General features: G+C 45.9%; 1 protein-coding gene across 3 annotated transcripts in view; it reads left to right on the forward strand.

Annotated features, from left to right (window-relative positions):
• Window positions 1–23645, forward strand: part of LOC115137034 (E3 ubiquitin-protein ligase PDZRN3-B-like) — a 130285-nt gene that overhangs the window by 101075 nt on the left and 5565 nt on the right. For 2 of the 3 annotated variants that reach the window (XM_029673033.1, XM_065027606.1), the window contains one exon: window positions 22715–22968. In XM_029673033.1, coding sequence (XP_029528893.1) covers window positions 22715–22968 — 254 coding nt within the window. Of the gene's footprint in view, window positions 1–3268; window positions 3462–22714; window positions 22969–23645 lie in introns of those variants that run through there. The other variant, XM_029673043.2, reaches the window with a different exon arrangement.

Consider the following 23645-nt stretch of genomic DNA (forward strand, 5'->3'; position numbering starts at 1 on the left):
TGTCAGCCTGGCGCTTGTAAATACATGCCACCTGTATCCGCGGGGCTCGTAGTAGCATGGAGGTAACTTTCGCCTACAGCACATAGGCTGAGGAGGGACACACCCAATCAGGGTAAGCCTCACACGTGAAAGAACTGCAGGAGATACTGTACATGCATATTATGTGATCTCTGGCCTCTTCAATCCAAATGTATCTTGAGAGAGAGCCTTGCAGGGAACAAGTAAGAGATAGACAGATAATGAGGGAATGTGTGGAAGACCGAGGGACTCCGAACCCGGACCCATCGCAGGCAAGCAGCAGTGCTCCTCTGCTGATCCCTCTTTTTCCGTAAAAACACAACTGTTAAACTGGCCCCAGCGGGGCCCCAGCAGAGCGGAGCACTACAGAGACACCATGAATATGAATGACCCAGTCAAGCATGGAGCTACACAGCACAAGGGACCCACACTTTTGAAGACCCCATAGCTAGTGAGGGAGGGGACATGGGTAACCTCTGCCCCCTTCCTCTATCCAACCCCCCCCAATGTTTACAGTGACAAGCCACATGAAATCATTACCTTTTGGTCCCACTTGTTACTGGTTCCTGTGTCGAGGCAGGAGCCACTAATGACTGGGGCTTGGTGTTGGACTCCTCTCCAGAGCCTACATATCAAGACGCTGTTTGAAGCCTGTTTAACTCCCAAAAAGGGCTCATGTTTAGCGTCACCATGCACAGTGGGGGGGGTATACTGTTGTCACAGCAACTGTAAATGAATTGCTCATTTGATTAATGCAGTGCTCTGACGTGGCTATTATTTCCATTGTCACAATCCCTTGTGGAAAAAAATATGAATGACATAAAAATCAAGTCTACGTGCTCCTTTGTCCCATCCATATTATATGTCAGTCTATGTGGTTCATTCTCCAGAGTGAATAGCCCTGGATAGGGGACTGGGGTTTCAGCGCCGCTGCCCATCAAACTCTGGAACCCCAGACGCTTGCAACTCTTGACTCTAATCATCACCTTCAAAAACAGCCCAAAAAACGACTTGTTCAGTCTGGCTTTCCCCTCGGTTTAGGTTAGCTCTTAATCGCTAGCTTAGTTTATTCGGATCCCCATTAGCAGCTACTCTACTCTTCCTGGGGTCCACAGCTTAAGCTAAGTAGCTTTCATTGCTGTTTTTCCTTTGTCTTATCCTTGTTTTGTTTTTGACTCTCTTGCTGCACAGTGTCCTTGGGTTTCTAGAACAGAGCTTTGAATCCCATGTATTATCATTGACTACACTGAGTATCCACCCTCGTAAAGCCTGTTTATCAGCACACTGACCACTGGGACTATACAAGCTGTTGGACTCCACACAATAAGACTCATTATAACAACAGTTTGCCCGTGGCAGGTTTTCCGTATAATAAGACTCTATAATCAGCTCTGTCATATTATCATATAGTTTCCGTTGTTAATGTGTGCTGCCCAAAAGTGTTGGGATTTATTATTAAGAGAATATCCATAGACAGTCCCCAAGCGGTTAAATCTCTGCAGATGGATAAGGAGCCGGGCTGGATCCTATAGAATGAGAACTGGATGGGGTTTGTCTTTCTCTGAAGGAGGATCCCATTGGTGGAGCAGGCCTGGGAGGCAGCGGTGAGGGAAGCAGATGGGGATAGGGATAGGGAAGCAGCGTCGACAGACAGATAGGGATCAGTGGAAACGTCTGGCCTGAGGAAACGCCATGCTCATGTACCACTATCAACACCAGCCACCACCCAGGGACCCAACCAGCCATGTGATGTAGACAGGTATGGATCTATAGCCAAAAAATGTTCTATGAATGAGAGCAGAGCAGACACGGGTTATGGGACGGGGCCCCGTTGACCAGTGTCTGAAATAATATTTCCTTTCGTGATAACCCCCACGTCTGACAGACGCAGGAATGACGGCCCTGTGTAAGTAAGAGCAGGGGTAAGTGTCAAGAATAAGTAGATGGCTGTGATGTTCTGGTTCACATATCACATCATCTGTCACCATCACATCATTTGCCTTGATGTGTTATTAACCTTTGGCAGTGTACTGACGTGAGTATAGAGGTGCCATTTTCCCAGCACTCCCAGGCACAGGCCTGGATGATCTCTGACTGCCAAGTGACATCAGGCTGGATGGGCCCATGTGTCACTAATTGCGTGAGCAGAGCAGGGAAGGACAGGAGGAGGGGCTACGGCAGCGCCGCTCAGACAGGGGCATTCTGTTTCTGGGAGGTCCGTGCCACCCCTCATTGTCGAAATGAACAAGGCCACCCGGCGCCCCACTATCTAACTCTAATTGGCATTACGGCTTGGTTGGCTGCGTGGCACCAGAGCGGGCACCAGAGCCCATGCCAGGTCTGCCACACTGGAGACGTAGCCTTTGTCAGCTCAGGCGATGGAAAGGGTAGCCTGTGACTTAGGATGGGGACGCCACCGAGGACCCAGAGAATGGCATGTCACTTGCCATCAGTTGCTCCATTGGCTGAAGCTTTAGGAAGCTAGTTTTAGGAAGCTAGGGTAAACATGTCATCTCTTTTTGTTGGACTGTTTGTTTGGCTGTCGGCCCACCCATTAAAGATAATTAAATGGGAAAGAATAATTCGGCTTTATCCTGAGAAAGCATATGACAAAGGTCATGGTGGGGGAAAAAATGATTGAACCGGGGACATGAAAAATTCCCTCTATGTCTCCTTTGTTTTATCTCAACCTCTTTCATAGAGCATTTCTGTGGACTTTGTGTCGAATCCAACATTGGAGATGGATGCCTCTTTGTGGCTCTGTGCACATGGGACCCCGGTCATTGTCACCGCACTGAATGATTCAGATGTAATGTCTGGAAGGGTTAAGACTGACGAGCTCTCCTGGCCCCAGGAGAGGAAGTCATGTTTGTTTGCAGCGACTACAAAAAGCCTCCATGTCACTCACTTTGTCCTCGACACAATAGATGTAATGATTGTTAATTAATGAAACTTCAGCTGGCATAGTCTGTGGTTACCCCCACTCCTCCCCCTTTTACCCCCCCAGTCGTATTGGGGCAGTGCCTCATGAATATTCAGTGGGTGGCTGCTTAATTTGCACGAGGGGGTGTGTATATATAGGCTGAGAACAGAGCGGAAGAGCCTCAGAGAGTGGGGGAGTGTGCGTGCGAGTTAGTGCGAGACCGACTGAGAGCAGAGCGTGCTTACTCCTACTCAGACACACACTCACAGACACACGCGCACGGCTGGCTGCGCAGCCTTCATATAAATCCTGCCAGCTAAACCTATTTCCTTGGAGAGTGGGAGACAGAGCAGACTGGTCAGTGGCTCATCAGCTCCATGTGAGCCAGTAGCCCAGAGAGAGACAACCTGCCTGGCTGGAGGGGAAGACTGGATGGTGAGATTCCTCCACCATGGGATGCAGCCTCTGTACCCTGCAGAAGCCTGAGGAGCAATACAAACTACTCTATGAGGTCTGCCAGGTACTGTAACCACTTCTGCCTTCTCCTGAACGGCTGAACTTTTCAGGGCTGTTAAATCACCGCAATAACGTCTGCTAAACACGTGTATGTGACACAGACAATTTGATTTGATACGAGAAGTCGACTCAGAAAGTGTAGAGGTTCTGCAAAGGGACGTAGGATGCAGACGTTTCGTTGTCTACTGCTATGTAAAATCTGTGACCGAACTGATTTCTTCACTCGCTGGGATATTTCTGTTTGTGGTTGTAAGTGTTTCTCTGGTGTTGTATATTTTGGTTTCTTTGCGTTTGTAGTTTGGTGTTTTTTTTTCTTTGCATTTGCTTCTCTGCTGGTTTCGTCCCAGTGTGTTTAGGGCAGGTTGACTAACAGGATGGGAGTAGAGTGTTGTTGCTGCCTGGCTGGATAGTGTGAACTCTGCGTGCGGGGTCAGGGAGCGGTGATGAGGAGGTGTAGTTAAAGGAGGGCTGATGATGAAGTTGACAGCTCTCTGAATGTGTCTGTTAGTGTGTGCTGATCACAACCCACCTCCTCATTGTCAACAGACCGCTGACTCAGCCACTTCCGACTTTAACCCCTGGTTGACTCGTACTTTAGGTTTATGTTTAACACTATCATGCGCCGTCGGCACATTTTCTCCTGAGATAATAGACACGAGGTGTCGTATAGGTGTTTGATTCATTCAAATGTCGTTTTTTTGTTGTTGTTTTCAACCAAGTTTATTTAACAGTGAGGAATGCGTCATCCCTTGTCCCAGTGTTTATATATTTAGCAGCCTTTAATTTGAATGAAAAAGTTCAAGCCGACAGAAAATAAATGTATTAGTACCCATCAAGCACACAGGGATTTCCTGTTGTAGGATGAAAGGCACTTCTGATTCAGTGTATATATTTTCCAACATTGAAAAAGATCACTTGGACATTGTACAGCCTGGGATGAAACCAGGAATAAAGGGGAATGGTAGAGTGGGGAACCATATGGCTCGTCAAAGTCCAGTCGGTCGATTACATCCCTTCTGTCCTCAGATGAACCTACTCTGCTAATTAACAGTAGTTACTCTGTCTCGAAGGGCGAGAAGAGCTTCATTTATTACACGTTGATCGAGCCAGCAGTGAGGGACTATAATTCAGTTGACTGTCATTTTAAAATGTTTGTTATGACGGGAAAGAGAATGAATGGGGATGACAGCCCTAGTCATAGACTGTTCCCTCTGCTACCGCACGGCAAGCGGTACCGGAGCGCCAAGTCTAGGTCCAAGAGGCTTCTAAACAGCTCCTACCCCCAAGCCATAAGACTCCTGAACATCTAATCAAATGGCTACCTGGACAGTTTGCACCCCCCCCCCCCCCCTTACGCTGCTGCTACTCTCTGTTATTATCTATGCATAAGTCACTTTAATAACTCTACCTACATGTATATATTACCTCAATTACCTCGACTAACCGGCGCCCCCGCACATTGACTCTGTACCGGTACCCCCTGTATATAAGCCTATTGTTATTTTACTGCTGCTCTTTAATTATTTGTTACTTTATTTCTTATTTTTTGGGGAGTATTATTCTTAAAACTGCGTCGTTGGTTAAGGGCTCGTGAGTAAGCATCTCACTGTAAGGTCTACCACCCCTGTTGTGTTCAGCACATCTGACAAATACAATTTGATTTGATTTGACAGACATTCAGCATGTAGTTTGATTTCTGTCCAGAAGGGGGTGCTTTAGATCAAACACATGACCATTCCCTGTAGTCAAAGCATGCTTTTCCCCAGTCTTTCTTCACGTACAGTAGGCCTACTATAGTCATCTAAAAGCAGGTGTGCACTATCACTGAACATGTACTAATAAGAACACAGCTGGACAGTGTGTCAGCAGACAAAGCTTTAAGCTCCAAGTGTCTCACTCTGACAGGCTGGTTTTTAGTCTTGTGAGCAGAAACAAAGGAATGTTTTCTAGCTTTTCGTTTTTCTCCGTGTTGTTTTGAGGAAGAGTGTTGTTAGCGTATTACCGTCAATGACAAGCCCGTTTAGTGAGACAGGTGTCGCAGGCTGTGTGTTGGCTGGTTTAGATTAAGCTACTGTACGAACAAGCGCTGTATGCATCTTCCTCATTATTCCCCAAAAAGATGTTCTGTTCCGTCCCATTAGCGAGAGATGACAGTATTTGGTCTGCAAATCACCCTGCTTTGATCATTCCAGGTCTGCTTCAGAATGACTAAAAGGCAGGAAATGGGGTATGTTTTTGTGATGCTAAGTGGATTCTGGGTTATCAAACAGCTGATGTGAAAGCCCCCTCTCCTCTATTTACCCCCCCACCCTTAAAAAAGAACATGGTACTATAGAAGGGCAATGTCCCTTTGTTCCTCTCCCTATTAAGCCACAGCCAGGCTGTTATTCTGCCTGTCAATTACTGTTGATTGGCAGGCTGTTAGCTGGCGGAATCCTACTGTTTCTCTTATGGCACCCTCCCTCCGCCTTGCCCATTACTCCTACCAGGAGGGAGAGCCACCTGAACAGACTGAGCCAGGCAGAGTAGACACGGCTGCTCCGTGTTTCCCATCAAACCCTATTCATCACTGGTAGCTAACCTCGGACAAGCCCATTCAGCAACCCTTCCTTCCTCCCCGATCACATAGATCACGCGATTCAACTTGATACATCTTTTGTATTGATGCACCTTGACTTTGAATGATAAAACACTAAACAACGATGTTATCCGCCTTGGTTTCTCCGAGCCACTCTGTTGGCTGAAAGATGAAGCATTATCTCAATGTGACATTGCCAGAAAGGGAAAAAGCTTAACAATTTGATTAACCTTGCACATTAAAACCGTTTTTCTCTGTCTGCGGGCAGTAGAAGAGTGGACATTGCTCCCGTCCAGTTTGTGTGGCTCAATTTCTGGCAGCCATCAGCTGATGGTGAGAGAGCAGAGCTGTTCTCATTAAGGGTCCAGAGCCTGTTAGCCATGCCGTCAGCCACTCCACCAGCTCTAATTGGGAACATAATGAAGATCTTCGTGACGTCTGTGGCCGCAGGAACGGGGGCTCATAAACCATGGAAGTGTTGTTGTGCAGATTTATTTTGGTCACTCACTCACTGTCCTGAAGAGTGTGCCTTTGGCCAGGGTTGAGGTGAGGTCACTTCCTGTCACGACAGAACTTGTACTGTGACAGTGGCCCAGGCTTCCAATGAACAGGGTGAACAAAATGTTGAAAATAAAAGTGAATCTGCCGGCATGCCTTTAGGAGGAAAAAAAAGAATACAATATCACAACATCCTGTCGTGGTTGTTTAATTGTCACGCTCTTGTGTTAAGTTGGGTGTGGGTGAACATTCTCACTGCCAGTTTCTCCACCATCCTCATGCGTGAATTAGACCGCTTTTAGCCTTTGTGTGTGTGTGTGTGTGTGTGAGTGCATGCAGGCGTGCATCTGTCTGTCTGCGCTCTGCACGCTTGCCCAAGTTCTCGCAGGCGTGTGCCGACAGTGCCCCGTGCCATGTGGCCACCTCATGGGAGAGTTCAAAAGGGTAGGTTTGTGTTTGCCCGCACGCGTGTTAAATGAATCCAATGAGGCTGGGACTATGGTTGTATACAGAAATCAGGGTAGATCAAGGAGGTCTGTCTGTGTCAGTGAGCCCTGAGATGGGATACACACAGATCCTCTTGATCAAGCTGCCTGGCCCACTGCCCACACCACTCTACCCTCACACACACACACACAGTTCCCTAAGGGTTTAATGATGAACAACACTCAATGCTGCTCTCTGTACATCTCACCGTTTACACACACCCGCTGCTCCCAGACAGGGAAAACATTGCTGTTATGGATACGAGTCTCCTATCTAGTGATTGTGTTATCTCTAATAAGAATTGCATTTCAACAGGTATCCCTGCTGAATCAGCAATAGCTGGTTGCCGTGACGGTCATTGTTGGTTGCCGTGGCGGTCATTGTTGGTATGCCAAAAGTGAGAATCGGTTATGGCAAAGATTTCAAACAAGATACCCTTTGAAATGCCACTGTTAAGGAATGAGTATTAGTAAGCAGCGTGAAAGGCGTCCTGGAGGCAGAAGAAGTCCAGATAATTAGGGTTTTGAGTAGGGCAGGTTAGGTGCAGTAGGGAGGGAGGGAGGAGGGACTGTCTCAGTCCCCTCTACAGAAACTTGACCCCTGGAACAGGCCTGAACCCCAAGCTCACTCTTCAAAGGTAAGCGCCGTGCAGAGATGCAAGCTCAGCTGCTTTTGTCAGGCACTGATGGTTGGGCCGCTGGAAACTCTGTGTGACAGTCCTGTCTGACCCACGGCTCCTAATCTCTCCACAAGTGGCCTGTAATAGCCGCGGCGCCGGTCTGTGTCTTGTATAAGACCCCGGTCTTAATGAGAGCTTCAACACAAGCCCCCCCCCATTTAAGCTCCGATCCAGACTGGAGTTGGCCTCAACAACGTTGTCACTGCTGCTTTACTGTGCCGTCGTTTACAGTGCTCGTTATAGAGGGACAGTTTGGGGGTAAAGAAAGAGCTTGATACATTTGTGATCGGAGCTAACTGTTGGAGATACTATTGAACCCGTTATTTGCTAGCAAGATTTTTCACTTCAAAGTATTCTGATATTCATCAGATGTACATGAAACTGGCCAAAGACATTTTAAGCATGACGTCTTCCTTCAGCCTGACGGAAGAGAATGAGATGAAAATATTTGTCCAACGTGGCCCCAACCCCCCACTGTCAGGACCCCTGTCATTAAAGCATCATGACATGTGGAGCTCCTGGACGGCTCTCCCCCTCTCCTGGTAATGAGGCTTGACAGAGGCGGGGTGGGCAGACAAAGCAGGCTGCGCTGAGGAGCCCACTACACTGTTTAATAAGAGGCAGGTTCACCCTGGTGCGCCTCCACATCTGTTCAACACTGGAGCAGGTGGCTAGCAGCCACTGGGGGGAGTGCTCCTCCTCTCACCAGCCCCCGTCCCTCCTATCCTCCATCCCCCTGTCCCCCATCCCTCCTTCCTCAGGCCGAGGACGGCACTGAGGAGCACAGACACCATATGTAGACACAGCAACACAGACGCTAAATGTAGACACACGCAACAAACACATTCTGAAAGAAGTTATGCAATGCACAAAACACAAAGGGAGAATCACTAACACTCCACAGAAGAGGATACGATATAAGTACATGGATGTGCACCCATTGTTCTGATACACAGTGGCCGTGTCCGAATACCCGTACTAGTGTACTACATGCTGTACTTAAACTACATACTCGGCATTTCGGCATTCGATCTAGTAGAATTCACTCGTCATTTCCGTGTTTGACAGCAGCTGATAATCAGATACATTGCAGTGATGTGCCCAAATGAACATGTGACGGGTGTCAACACAATCGAGCATCAGATGCCGCCTTTGGATTACTGGACACCTGCTCGTCGAACATCTCATTCGAAAATCATTGTTGGTCCCCCCTTTGCTGCTATAACAGACTCCACTCTTCTGGGAAGTCTTTCCACGAGATGTTGGAACATTGCTGCGGGGACATGCTTCCATTCATCTACAAGAGCATTAGTGAGGTCGGGCACTGATGTTGGGCGATTAGGCCTGGCTTGCAGTCGGCATTCCAATTCATCCCAAAAATGTTTGATGGGGTTGAGGTCAGGGCTCTGTGCAGGCCAGTCCTGTTATTCCACACCGATCTCGACAAACCATTTCTGTATGGACCTTGCTTTGTGCAGGAGGACATTTCCATAATGAAACAAGAAGGGGCTTTCCCCAAACTGTTGCCACAAAGTTGGAAGTACAGAATCATCTAGAATGTCATTATATGCTGTAGCGTTAAGATTTCCCTTCACTGGATTTAAGGGGCCTAGCCCGAACCATGAAAAACATCCCCAGACCATTATTCTTCCTCCACCACTATGCATTGGGGCAGGTAGCGTTCTCCTGGCATCCGCCAAACCCAGATTTGTCCGTCGGAATGCAAGATGGTGAAGCATGGTTCTCCACTCCAGAGAACACGTTTCCACTGCTCCAGAGTACAATGCGGCGAGCTTTACACCACTCTAGCCGACGCTTGGCATTGCGCATTGTGATCTTAGGCTTGTGTGTGGTTGCTTGTCCATGGAAACCCATTTCAGCCCCCGACAAAGAGTTATTGTGCCGACGTTGCTTCCAGAGGCAGTTTGGAACTCAGTAAAGAGTGTTGCAACCGAGGACAGGCGATTTTTGCACGCTACGTGCTTCAGCACCCTGCGGTCCCGTTCTGTGAACCTGTGTGGCGTACCACTTCGCGGCTGAGACGTTGTGGCTCTAAGACGTATCTACTTCACAATAACGGCACTTACAGTAGACCAGGGCAGCTTTAGCAGGGCAGACATTTGACGAAGTGAGTTGTTAGAAAGGTGGCGTCCTATGACACTGCGTCACATCGAAGGTCATTGAGCTCTTCAGTAAAGCCATTCTACTGCCAATGTGGGTCTATGGAGATTGCATGGCCGTGTGCCTGATTTTATACACATGTCAGCAATGGGTTTGGCTTAAATAGCCAAATACACTCATTTGAATGGGTTCCACATACTGTTGTTGTGTGTGTATATATAGTGTTTTTTTTTGTTGAAATTTCACATACTATAAAACTACATTTTTTTCCGCAAACTATTTAGTACACTAGTATGGTTATTTGGATATGGACCAGTATCACAGAAATCCCACTATGGTGTACTTGTTCAGTAGCTGGCTACTTTTTGAGTGGTTATTGTAAAGCATTATTCTTCACTTAGCCAGGAGTGACATGGGTTGGTCTCTGGCCCCATTCTACCAGGCAGATGGAAATACAACACTGAAGGTTATACCAATGACACAAAGATTATTACATTTGCCACAAACATCCGTCAGATTCCTGAAATAGAAAGACATCATCATTTGGACCCATATGGATATGGGGGTCAGATGTTACTGTGTGGGAGGACGGGCGGACAGGTGGGACGGTTCCTTTTATGAGGACATGATATTTCCTCTATCATGTGTGCATGCTATTTTCGGATATAAACTCAGCAGAGAAAGAAACGTCCTCTGCGTTTATTTTCAGCAAACAACATGTGTACATTTTTGTATGGACATAAGATTCAACAACTGAGACATAAACTGAACAAGTTCCACAGGCATGTGACTAACAGAAATGGACTAATGTGTCCCTGAACAAATGGGGGGGTCGAAATCAAAAATAACAATCAGTATCTGGTGTGGCCACCAGCTGCATTAAATACTGCAGTGCATCTCCTCCTCATGGACTGCACCAGATTTGCCAGTTCTTACTGTGAGACGTTACCCCACTCTTCCACCATGGCACCTGCAAGTTCCTAGACATTTCTGGGGGGAATGGGCCTAGCACTCACCCTCCGATTAAACATGTCCCAGACGTGCTCAATGGGATTGAGATCCGGGCTCTTCGCTGTCCATTGCAGAACACTGACATTCCCACACGCACAGAATGAGCAGTATGGCTGGTGGCACTGTCATGCTGGAGGGTCATGTCAGGATGAGTCTGCAGGCAGGGTACCACATGAGGGAGGAGGATGTCTTCCCTGTAACACACAGCATTGAGATTGCCTGCAATGACAACAAGCTCAGTCCGATGATGCTGTGACACACAGCCCCAGACCATGACAGACCCTACACCTCCAAATCGATCCCGCTCCTGAGTACAGGCCTCGGTGTAACGCTCATTCCTTTGACGATAAACATGAATAAGCCACCTTTTTTCGCTTAGAGATCTATATTGTCTTGTTTAAAACAATAACCCACAGTACAGTCGTTGCCAAAAGTTTTGAGAATGACACAAATATACATTTTCACAGTCTGCTGCCTCAGTTTGTATGATGGCAATTTGCATATACTCCAGACTGTTATGAAGAGTGATCAGATGAATTGCAAAGTCTCTCTTTGCCATGCAAATGAACTGAATCCCCCAAAAAACATTTCCACTGCATTTCAGCCCTGCCACAAAAGGACCAGCTGACATCATGTCAGTGATTCTCTCGTTAACACAGGTGTGAGTGTTGACGAGGACAAGGCTGGAGATCACTCTGTCATGCTGATTGAGTTTGCATATCAGACTGGAAGCTTCAAAAGGAGGGTGGTGCTTGGAATCATTGTTCTTCCTCTGTCAAACATGATTACCTGCAAGGAAACACGTGCCGTCATCATTGCTTTGCACGAAAAGGGGCTTCACAGGCAAGGATATTGCTGCCAGTAAGATTGCACCTAAATCAACCATTTATCGGATTATCAAGAACTTCAAGGAGAGCGGGTCAATTGTTGTGACGAAGGCTTCAGGGCGCCCAAGAAAGTCCAGCAAGTGCCAGAACCATCTCCTAAAGTTGATTCAGCTGGGGGATCGGGGTACCACCAGTACAGAGCTTGCTCAGGAATGGCAGCAGGCAGGTGTGAGTGCATCTGCAGGCACAGTGAGGCAAAGACTTTTGGAGGATGGCCTGGTGTCAAGAAGGGCAGCAAAGAAGCCACTTCTTTCCAGGAAAAACATCAGGGACAGACTGATATTCTGCAAAAGGTACAGGGATTGGACTGCTGAGACTGGGGTGAAGTCATTTTCTCTGATGAATCCCCTTTCCGATTGTTTGTGTCATCCGGAAAAAAGCTTGAGCGCTACCATCAGTCCTGTGTCATGCCAACAGTAAAGCATCATGAAACCATTCATGTGTGGGGTTGCTTCTCAGCCAAGGGAGTGGGCTCACTCACAATTTTGCCTAAGAACACAGCCATGGATAAAGATGGTATCAACACATCCTCCGAGAGCAACTTCTCCCAACCATTCAGGAACAGTTTGGTGACGAACAATGCATTTTCCAGAATGATGGAGCACCTTGCCGTAAGGCAAAAGTGATGACTAAGTGGCTCGGGGAACAAAACATCGATATTTTGGGTCCATGGCCAGGAAACTCCCCAGACCTTAATCCCATTGAGAACTTGTGGTCAATCCTCGAGAGGCGGGTGGACAAACAAAAACTCACAAACTCCAAGCATTGATTATGCAAGAATGGGCTACCATCAGTCAGGATGTGGCCCAGAAGTTAATTGACAGCATGCCAGGGCGGATTGCAGAGGTCTTGAAAAAGAAGGGTCAACACTGCAAATATTGACTCTTTGCATCAACTTCAAGTAATTGTCAATAAAAGCCTTTGACACTTATGAAATGCTTGTAATTATACTTCAGTATTCCATAGTAACATCTGACAAAAATATCTAAAGACACTGAAGCAGCAAACTTTGTGGAAATTAATATTTGTGTCATTCTCTAAACTTTTGGCCACAACTGTAGACCTAGAGACTATTCAGACTCATGATAATGCATTTGGTAGCATCACCTCTTGCTATCAGGGAAATGTTCTAGTGTACTTTGATCTGCATTCATTTATCCAAACGAAACCCATTCCTGTGCTATGTGTGGGTGGTTACTATTCATTTACAGTTACACAGCTCCTTCATTGGGGCCTTATGCACAAAGCCAGAGACCAGTCATGTATTTGATACTGATAGGACATGATTAAGAGAGAACCAAACAAATCAGCTGCGTGCATGTAGGCCTACCATGTGAATGCACCAATCTGTCCCCTGTGTCTGTCTGCAATATACCATCATGAAGAAGCCATCTGAACCGACAGAGGGAAGGGTTTTAAGTGGCGGGGGACATTTTAATGCAGATGATGGAGGCTCATTATGATGTGGAGGCAGGAAGGGCCCTCCCTGAGCTGCTATTCACCGGGAGCCCATCACTGTCCCATGCTACATTCAGGCCCCTGGTGCTAAGTGTTAATGTGGTGACCAGGGTGTGTTTTACTGTGACTTGCGGGGCCACCTGAGACCCAGAGCTATGATCCCTGTGTGGAGATGAGGAGCTGACGATGCCCCGGGCCCTGCTGTGATCCCTGCAGGAGTCCGCTTGGTGCCACCAGTCACTGTCATCTGAACGTCTATTTTGATTGGCTGTGTTTGTAACGTGTGTCCGTCTGTCTACCACAGTATGTGTGCTTGATTGCGGATGGAGGGGAGCTTTCTGAGATGATTGAGAGAGGAAGCCCTAGGTTACACACACACAGCAGCTGTTTCTACTGGCTCTACATATTAGTGAGACTACTATATCTGTGATGGTGCCGTCCTGAGTAAATGATGGTAGCGCTAACAGACATGGAGCTGCTGCCTGCTGGAATAAAATAGGATCTGCTGTCAGTCCTCACAGAGGGTGTGTGGAGAAATGAGCCTGTGTGCTGCTGCTCTGCCTGCCTGGCTGGCTGCAGCTCTGAGACTGGGTGATTGTGGGCCAGCGGAGTGAGATAAGAGCGCTAATGAAGGGTGACAGAGCCCTGGGTCTCAGCCCCACCGCCGGTGATTAGTACCCCACCGGGTCGAGCCCTCGCTCCCCTTTTGTCTCCATCCCCTGCCCTCACTGTGGAGAACCAGATAGAGGCAACCATGAGGATAACGCGCGGACTCTACCTCACGTTCAGATGTTCTATCAAGTTTTTATTAGTCTTATGTACAGGATACGCATGGTAACATCATCCAATTAAATGTTTTCTTGCGGGTTCCTTCTCGACAATGCAACAACAATAAGAAAACATATGAATATAAAGTAAATGGCAGTAGAATAGAATAATACATTCTGGCATAAGTATAATACAGGAAGGCACAATTTATAGTACAACATTTGCCCTCAGAACAGCCTCAGTTGGTCTGGGCATGGACCCTACAAGGTGTCGAAAGCGTTCCACAGGGATGTTGGCGCATGTTAACTCCAATGCCTCCCTCTCAAGTTGGCTGGATGTCCTTTGGGTGGTGGACCATTCTTGATACACACAGGACACTGTTGAGTGTGAAAAAAAAACAGCAGCGTTGCAATTCTTGACACAAACCAGTGCGACTGGCTCTTACTTCCATTCCCCTTACTTCCATTCCCCGTGGATTGTGTATTGTACACATACACAATCCATGTCTCAAGGCTTAAAAATGATCTCCACTGATTTGAAGTGGATTTAACAAGTGACATCAATAAGGGATTGACCTGGATTCACCTTGGTCAGTCTATGCCATGGAACGAGCAGACGTTCTTAATGTTTAGGAGTGGGTCCAGTGTGCCTGGCATGATGGCCTTGATGTGGGCCATGACCAACCTCTCGAAGCACTCCTACACTCTAAAGTGAGTGTGACAGGGAGAGTCATTTGGGCATGTCACCTTGTCTTTCTTGGTTACTGGGACGATGGGGGTATCCTTAAAGCAGGTGGGGGACTACAACCTGGGACAGGTTGAGCACACCGCCAGCTGGTCAGCACACACTCTGAAGACGCATGACAAGGGATGCCATCTGGAGTTTTCCTCACGTCAGCCTCGGAGAGCGGAATCACCTGGTTGTATGGAGCAGCGAGAGTCTTCGTGGATGGCTCGGTATTGTCTACCTCGAAGCGAGCACAGAATGTGTTGAGCTTGTCTGGGAGAGGCTCTCAGCATTGTACGGATATCTCCGTTCATCCAGGGTTTTGGGTTGTCCAGATTGTTATTGTGGGTACATCATTAACACATTTCCTAATGAAGCATGTGACTGACGATGTACACTACCGTTCAAAAGTTTGTGGTCACTTAAAAATGTCTTTGTCTTTGAAAGAAAATCACTTTTTTTTTGTCCATTAAAATAATATCAAATTGATCATAAATACAGTGTAGACATTGTTAATGTTGTAAAAGACTATTGTATCTGGAAACGGCAGGTGTTTTTTAATGGAATATCTACATAGGTGCACAGAGGCCCATTATCAGCAACCATCACTCCGGTGTTCCAATGGCAACAGTGAAGAGGCGACTCCTGGATACTGGCCTTTTAGGCAGAGTTCTCTGTCCAGTGTATGTGTTCTTTTGCCCGTCTTAATCTTTTCTTTTTATTGGCCAGTCTGAGATATGGATTTTTCTTTGCAACTCTGCCTAGAAGGCTGGTGGTGTTTTGCGGGTACTATTTAATGAAGCTGCCAGTTGAGGACATGTGAGGCGTCTGTTTCTAGACACTCTAATGTACTTGTCCTCTTGCTCAGTTGTGCACCGGGGCCTCCCACTCCTCTTTCCTTTCTGGTTATAGCCAGTTTGCGCTGTTCTGTGAAGGGAGTAGTACACAGCGTTGTATGAGACCTTCAGTTTCTTGGCAATTTCTCTCATGGAATATCCTTCATTTCTCAGAACAAGAATAGACTGATGAGTTTCAGAAGAGAGGTCTTTGTTTCTGGCCATTTTGAGCCTGTAATCGAACCCACAAATGCTGATGCTCCAGATACTCAACTAGTCTAAAGATGGCCAGTTTTATTGCTTCTTTAATCAAAACAACAGTTTGCAGCTGGGTTAACATAATTGCAAAATGGTTTTCTAACGATCAATTAGCCTTTCTAAAATGATAAACTTGGATTAGCTAACACAATGTGCCATTGGAACACAGGAGTGATGGTTGCTGGTAATGGGCCTCTGTAGATATTCCATAAAACAAATATGCCGTTTCCAGCTACAATAGTACAACATTAACAATGTCTACACTGTATTTCTGATCAATTTTATGTTATTTTAATGGACAACAGATTGTCTTTTCTTTCAAAAACAAGGACATTTCTAAGTGACCCCAGACTTTTGAACAGTGGTGTATATATTCCCCAGTGTTGGTGGATGAATCTTTGAACATATTCCAACCAGTATTCTCTTAACAATCCTGACCACTGTAAGTGGATGCCAGACAGCACAACCTGGTTCATAGCAGTTCTCAGTCATCTTCTCAGTTAAAACTATTGTTCAAATTGCAAGTGAAATGTGCCCCAACCTGAGCACTCCGTTCTTTCACCTCTGGGCTTTTGGACCCCCCACTCATCCCAGTCAAAGCTCTTCACCAAATGGTGGAACAAGCTTCCCCATAAATGTCAGGACAGCTGAATCCCCCAAAAAAAAAACACTAACACTCCGAATTGTCTTTTTCTACTAGCACGGACTACTTTATTAAGGAAACATGTACTTAAGACTGTGAAATGTGTCTGTCTCACCTAGCTAGAGTATCTTAAGACATATGCACTAACTAAGTCGCTCTGGATAAAAGTGTCTGCTAAATGACAAAGGTCAAATGTAAATATAATGCTGGTTCCATTAGTGTGAGAAACTAGGAAAGCCCCTTTTTCTTGATTAGCACCTGACGCTGAGCTCATTAAGACAGAGGAAGGCAGCAGAATGCCTAAAGGAAGTGATTCTGGGTATTTTACCGATCTGCTGTGGATAACAGAATGTCCCGTGCTTAAATCAGATTAGGAGACTGCAACAGTAGTGTCTTTCTCAGCCCGCCGTGCTTATTAGCGGCGTTAAGTTTCTCGCTATTTGTTCTGTAATCCTCCGTAAGCCTGCCTGCTGCAGTAAATAAAGACTGCTGTGTTTTTAACTGTCGGACTGTGGTAAGACTTCCCCCACAGTCAGTCAAAAGAATTAAACACACACAAGCCGCGCACACTCTGAAGAGAGACCATTACCAAGCTCTTCGAATTCGCACTGCTTTTTTTTGTTGAAAAAAATGGTTCAACGTTAAATAAAAGAGGTATTAACTGTGGTTGACCCACACTGGGAACGCTCCCGCTTCCACTCAAGCAGCTATAGGCCCCCTGAAACTAAGCTCTCAAGCCTCCATTCACTCTCTCTATCACATCAGCCCTCCTCTCTCTCTGTTTTCAGAAAAATGCAGACTTTGAAGAATTTGCTTAAGAAGTGTATCGGACCATAAAGAGAGACTTTGGAGAGCGAGAGAAGCAATCGCCACTCATGGTCCCTTATGAACAAGTGTCTATAGACTGAGGTTCCCAGGGCTTTCCTGCCTTCCCACTGTTGAAAGGCAACTTCTTTTGCCTGGCAGTTTCCACTCCATTCACCTCACTGTCTGCTTCATCAAAATGACAAGAAGGAGTCTGTCTTTAATGACGTACTCTTCTTTTAAAAAGGAGTTGTTGGAGTTTGAACAACTAGAAGCTTATTCAGATAGACAAAAGTTAGAAGAGAGGCATTGGGACAAAATACACATAACATGTACATAAACATTTCAGTTTGCATTAGCAATTGAATGTTCTGCGCCGAGAGAGAGTACGGGTGACATTCTTGCTTCGCAGATCAAATGTACCGTAAATATCACATTATCCACTGGCCAGTAAGCATGCAAACTACTATTCAACTAGCTATGCGAGAAACTTTCCATGCATCTACCATATTACAATCTTGATTAATGCAACAAGACCATATTACACTCTTGAAAAATGGAAAAATTCACAAGCAGGTGCAGACATTTAAATGATTTATTTTCTCCTCCATAAACTCATTAATTTAGCTGCAAGACAATAACAGCCAAAGTTTCACAGCTGCTAGCTAGCAAGCTAATTTTAGCTAACAACATTTGCTTCATCAAGTAACGTCATCCTAGAGAAAAATGAATGTAAATGTACAGTAACGTTATCATACAGTGTTGTTCATATTATACATAACTACAGGAAGCTGCCAAAATAAAGGAAAAAACCAACACAACGTCTCTTAATAGGGTGTTGAGCCACCAGAACAGCTTCATGCATCTGGGCATTTTTATACCTTACCCCTAAGCATGATGGGATGTGTATTGCTTCATTAACTTGGGAACCACACCTGTGTGGAAACAATCTGCTTTCAATATACTTTGTGTTCCTCATTTACTCAAGTGTTTCCTTTATTTTGGCAGTTACCTGTAGATAGCAAGCTAAACACAATGTCTGCATCCTCCTCACAGCTAACGTACTAGCTAACTGACTAACTTCAGCCAATGATAGCGGAACCATTGCTAGATTGCTTAGAACAAACCATGCTTCATTTCATCAATATCATGCAAAGCATTATATTATACATGAAGAAAAAAAATTGCGACTGAAAAAGTTGTTGCTTGCATTCCTGCTTGGTTTTGCATTGAAAACATTTATTGTGTTCTGATATTCCCTTAAAGTGGCAGCGTCAATTTCGGAGTAACCGGCTTTGACTGCAATTTCAGGTAAAAACTCAATTAAACAAGTCTAATATAAGAAATATGCCTATACATTTCCGCTGTTTCAAAAACAATGCTCTGCTATTACGTTTTTTTGTCCTGTAGAAGTGTTGGGCTTAACAAGACTTCATTTTTACACTGCCCTGCTTGGAGGAGGGCACCTGTCGGGCGAGTGTCGTGCAGGACCTCCGGAGGTAGATGTCGAGACCTGACAAGGTCGCAAGTTTACATTCCGGTAAAAGGTCTAGCCGAGGGGAATTTCCTCAATCTCTAGGCAATCTCTCAGAGTGAGAAGAGGCCCTATAGCACAGACAAATGTAACATGTTGCATTGTATGACTTGGCTCAAATGTGTAGGCCTTTGAAGATAGCAAACAATACACCTCCAAATTGGCACTGTTGATGTTTTTTCCCCACATGACTTGAAGGCTACAGCCTTGTGCCAGAAGGAAAGTTACTGTTCTCACAAACAGACAGATAAGCCTATTTTGGCAGCAGGTCAGCAATCAGGGAGAGGCTGATACACACACACACCTACCTGCTGCCTTCATGCCAAAGTCTTAATCTGGACCTGATTTGCATTCTAGCGGTGTGTGGCGATGGAGGGAGGTTGAGTGAGGATAAGGGAAGGCTGGGTTTTCCATTTGAGTTCCTCATTACCTCCAGGACGTGGACACATGTCTGGGCTTAACAGAGTAGCCTAGTGGTTAGAGCTAGGAACCGGAAGGTTGCAAGTTCAAATCCCCGAGCTGACAAGGTACAAATCTGTCGTTCTGCCCCTGAACGGGCAGTAAACCCACTGTTCCTAGGCCATCATTGAAAATAAGAATTTGTTCTTAACTGACTTGCCTAGTTAAATAAAGGTCAAATTAAAAATTTAAAAATAAATGTCTGAGGTCCAACATTAAAAGATACAGCTCATTTTATGACCAATGTCAAAATGCAGAACATTTAGTCTTCTATGTAGCCTACCAAGTCCCACTTCTTCCAAAACTCATATAGAGTCTGAGCCAGCGATCTGATGTGTTGTCTTAATGGAAGGAAAGGCATGACAAAGTAAATCCGTCTGTCTGGATAGTCACAAATACACCAGGCAGCTCATTCAGACCTCATTACTATTCCAGAGCTGAGCTCGTTGCCCTCTTGTCAGTAAAATTGGATTGACGAGACCCTTCACTGAGGGAGGGCTGTACAAAAGGTTTACATAGTCATTTCTACCTGTCACCCACTGCTGCTTTCTAAAGCTTGGCATAATGCTGACGCAAACGTCACAGCTGATTAGAAGTATGTCGATTTTAACTGATAACAAATCTTGAAATACTGTTCATTACTGTTTGACAGTATTCAGTGATTCAATTTCAACAACCGAATGTGAATGCTTAGGCTCTGTGAAGATAAAGGGTTATGACGGCACATGGTTTTGCACGGACAGCGATATAGCGAGCTGTGCATATTGTGTTTGTGAATACTACGTGTCTTACTCAGTGCACTGGGCAGTGCCATGTCAGAGGTGAGTGTTGGTGGTGAATGAGGGCTGTGGGACCCCCTTCCTGCCTTGGAGGGGACTCCCCCATTCAGGGCGCTGAGGCGGGATTCTCTGGGCTCTCCGGAAGGGGGTCTGGCATTGTCTCCGGGTCGCTGCCTTCAAGGAGCAGTGGGATTCCAGGGCAACCAGGCCTGTCTATGAGAGGGATGGACACAGACAAGATTGTTCCTCACAGCTGATCTGAACAAACACTGCTAACCCAGAGAAATGGACAAAGAGAGACAGAAAAGGGGAGAGCGGAACTTAATTTTTTACCTTCTTTGTGTGTAGTCTGTGTTCAAAGCCTCCTTCTCAACACTCGTCCTCACATTACTTTTTTAAAGTTTTTATTTCAATTTCGTAATGATTCTGCACATTTCTTCTCATTCCATTTTCTCTCGATTATTCAATACAAATTGTAAATGGAAGCGCTTACTTTTGGCCAAGTTGTGATGTGGAAGTTGAACCCGTTTGAGATGATCCAATTATCCTGGAGGCTGGGATTAGCATTAATCCTCTCTGGTTATTAGTGAGCACATAACCTCTTCAAAGTTGAAGTGCACAATGTCCCCTCATCCTCCCTCCAAAAACGCGCACGCTCAGTGCTCGGTGGTAATGTCTTAGAATGGAGCACATTCTAAGATATTACAATAGAGCACTTGGCAATTTACCACAAACATTTGGAAAGTTCTCTCAAATACTTGGGAGTGGTGGATATTATAGTGGGCATTAGCACAACCAGACTGGAAGCAGAATCCAGGGCGGCACACATGCCATAATTTAGTCACCTTGACATTGCTGCTGTCCCTGTTCTACAGTATCCCAGTTAAGCTGTGAATTAGAACGAGACAAAATATGGCCAGAGGAAACCGTATCAACCAATTACACACTTTAATCCTGTGTGTGTGTGTGTGTGTGTGTGTGTGTGTGAGAGAGAGAGGGAGAGACAAAGGTTTCAAACAATGAATAACATGTCTAATGACGTCCAGAGGTATAAACCTAGACATCCACCTCCATTGCATCACTTGAGTCTTTCTAAATTGAGACAGGGTTTTATCAGTCTTCTCAGGGAGCTCACAGTGTGCACTCTTGGCCCCGGCCTGGCTGCCGTGTGTGTGGAGAAGCAGGCAGGGGGAAGAGGAGAGCGTGGCCAGCCTCTGAACTGCAAAGAGCCCCCGGGCTCAGATCCTATCAAAGCTCTCACACGTCCAGGAATCACAAACGAACAAATTCCAAATGCTGCGCTGATGGAGTGCGGAACTGGCGGAGGCTCTGGGAGAGACCTGATAAGCCGAGAGTAGAGGCAGGCAGTCTGCTGACCCAGGGTGCCGTGCTGCACTGCTCGCAGGAGGAGGGCTCTTCTCCTGCGGTGCTGTCTTCTTGGCATCGTAATGACTTTCCTGCTTTACTTTTTAGGGCTCTGATTTTTGCTCTGGTGAACATGTGCAGCACGTTCCACAGTTCTGCAGGATTTTTCTTTGTCATGCTTTGTCACGTAAAAACATGGATAGCTACACATTTTAATTAAATGATATTTAGTATCCTATAGTATTTTGACTATTGTGTATGACCCTAAACAATGCATGTGTAACAAGCTATAAATCTCTCATGAGATCCAATGACACATCCTCTTCATTATACAGGTTGATAAGGAGAGGGGATTGGCTTTAGTGGCTCATCCCAACTTCATTAGCCTCTTCTGTGTGACACTGCAGCCCGGCCCACTGCTCAAATTAATCTCCCCTGGTTAACAAACTGCATCAGCCTGCTAATCTCTGACGGGAGGGTAGATTCTTCACTTCCCAGAAATTACTTCGCTAAATAAGGGCTCCTCGACGCAGCCTGTCTAACGACCTTGATTAATTAAAGAGGGCCCTCAGTCTTAATTAAAGTCCTATTCTGCTTCGTCGGGGTGGTGACCCAGTAAAACAGACTGAGGCAGTAGAAAGTTATCACACACCACTGTCAGGCTGGAAGACTCTCCTCCCGGTTTTGTGGAAATCCACAGTCACACTCATCCGGTGATCTGAGGGTTTAATCATCTATGCTATGATGGTATCAGGGCTCGTGTAGCATGAGGGAGCGATATCCATCTACTTACAATAAACCCCAGCCTGTTAAGGAGAGAGAGAGAGAGAGAGATAAACTGCGTCATTTAAATCGGTTTCATCACGCCATGTACTATTTGCGTTCACGTTGTTACAGCAGTGTGTACAAGAAAACTGTCATATAGCCACTATTCTCAGAAACTAAAGAGACCTTTCAAAGTCAAATTTGGTTAAGAACAAATTCAGTTAAGAAACAATTCTTATTTACAATGACGGCCTACGGGACTCCCAATCACGGCCGGTTGTGATACAACCTGGAATCGAACCATGTTGTCTGTAGTGACGCCTCGAGCACTGAGATGCAGTGCCTTAGACCGCTGCGTCACTCGGGAGCCCTAATGCTGTTCTTCTATAGTTGAAGAAATACTTCGGGATTTTGGCAACGAGGCTCTTTAATCGACTTCCAGCAGAGTCCGATGAACTCATGGATACCATTTTAATGTCTCTGTGTCCAGTACGAAGGAAGGGAGAGGTAGTTCCACGAGCCAATACTAACTAGCGTTAGCAAAAAGGCTGGAAGGCTATAGGTATCATCTCAAAGTAACCATATTCTCTCTGTGTGTGTAGGTGAATGGGAAGGATCTGTCCAAGGCCACCCATGACCAGGCAGTGGAGGCCTTCCGCACGGCCAAGGAGCCCATCATGGTCCAGGTGCTTCGCCGGGCCCCCCGCCCCAAACCCTCCAGCCCTGCCTCAGACACCCAGGTGGTGGACATCAGCACCCAGACAGACATCACCTTCCAACACATCATGGCCCTCACCAAGCTGCCTGCCGCCGCCCCCACCGTGGCTGTGCTGGAGCAATACCTCATGCCCGAGGAGTGAGTTACAGTACACTGTCTCATTGGATGGGTTGGGGTTAAGGGGAGGGACGGTTTCTTATTTCCTTTCCCTCATGGTCACTGATTGGTTAAGGACTTGATAGGGGAAACTAGTTTGTTGAAAACTTACCCAGTCCTTTGACCATGTCACTGGTCAGTATAGAAAGGGCTCAAGTAAAGATGTAGTATTTTTGATACAGCTTTTTGTAAAATGTCACTTTGCCAGTTCATTACAATGGAACCTGGTGTGTTTTCACACTAACAAATTGGTATTCGTGCCTTCTAACGGAAGTTAGATGTGAATGTTACACCTGTTACTAAGCGAGATGTCAAGTCCTGGGGCACACGGCCAAATGAAGATGGCCTTGTTAATTTGTGTTTGCATATTAAATGACTTCCTGTCTGTCGTCCGCTAGCTGTGTCTATGTGTGGCCCGGAGCTCACAGTCTGGGTACTCAAACACATTATTGTCAGGAGCAGTTGCCCTTTACTAGGTCAATCGTGGTTATTTTTAATTGATTTCAGAGTCAAATTAAAAACATGGCATTTCCATTTCTGATTAACCTCAGGCCAAAAACAATTCTTAACTTGATTTAAAACTTGGACTTTTACAAAAGAATGTGGGCACTTGTTTTCCATTCTCAAGTAATTCACAATTTACTGAAAGCTCTGGTTGC

The sequence above is a fragment of the Oncorhynchus nerka genome, linkage group LG2, assembly GCF_034236695.1.
Source record: "Oncorhynchus nerka isolate Pitt River linkage group LG2, Oner_Uvic_2.0, whole genome shotgun sequence".
Lineage (NCBI taxonomy): Eukaryota > Metazoa > Chordata > Actinopteri > Salmoniformes > Salmonidae > Oncorhynchus > Oncorhynchus nerka.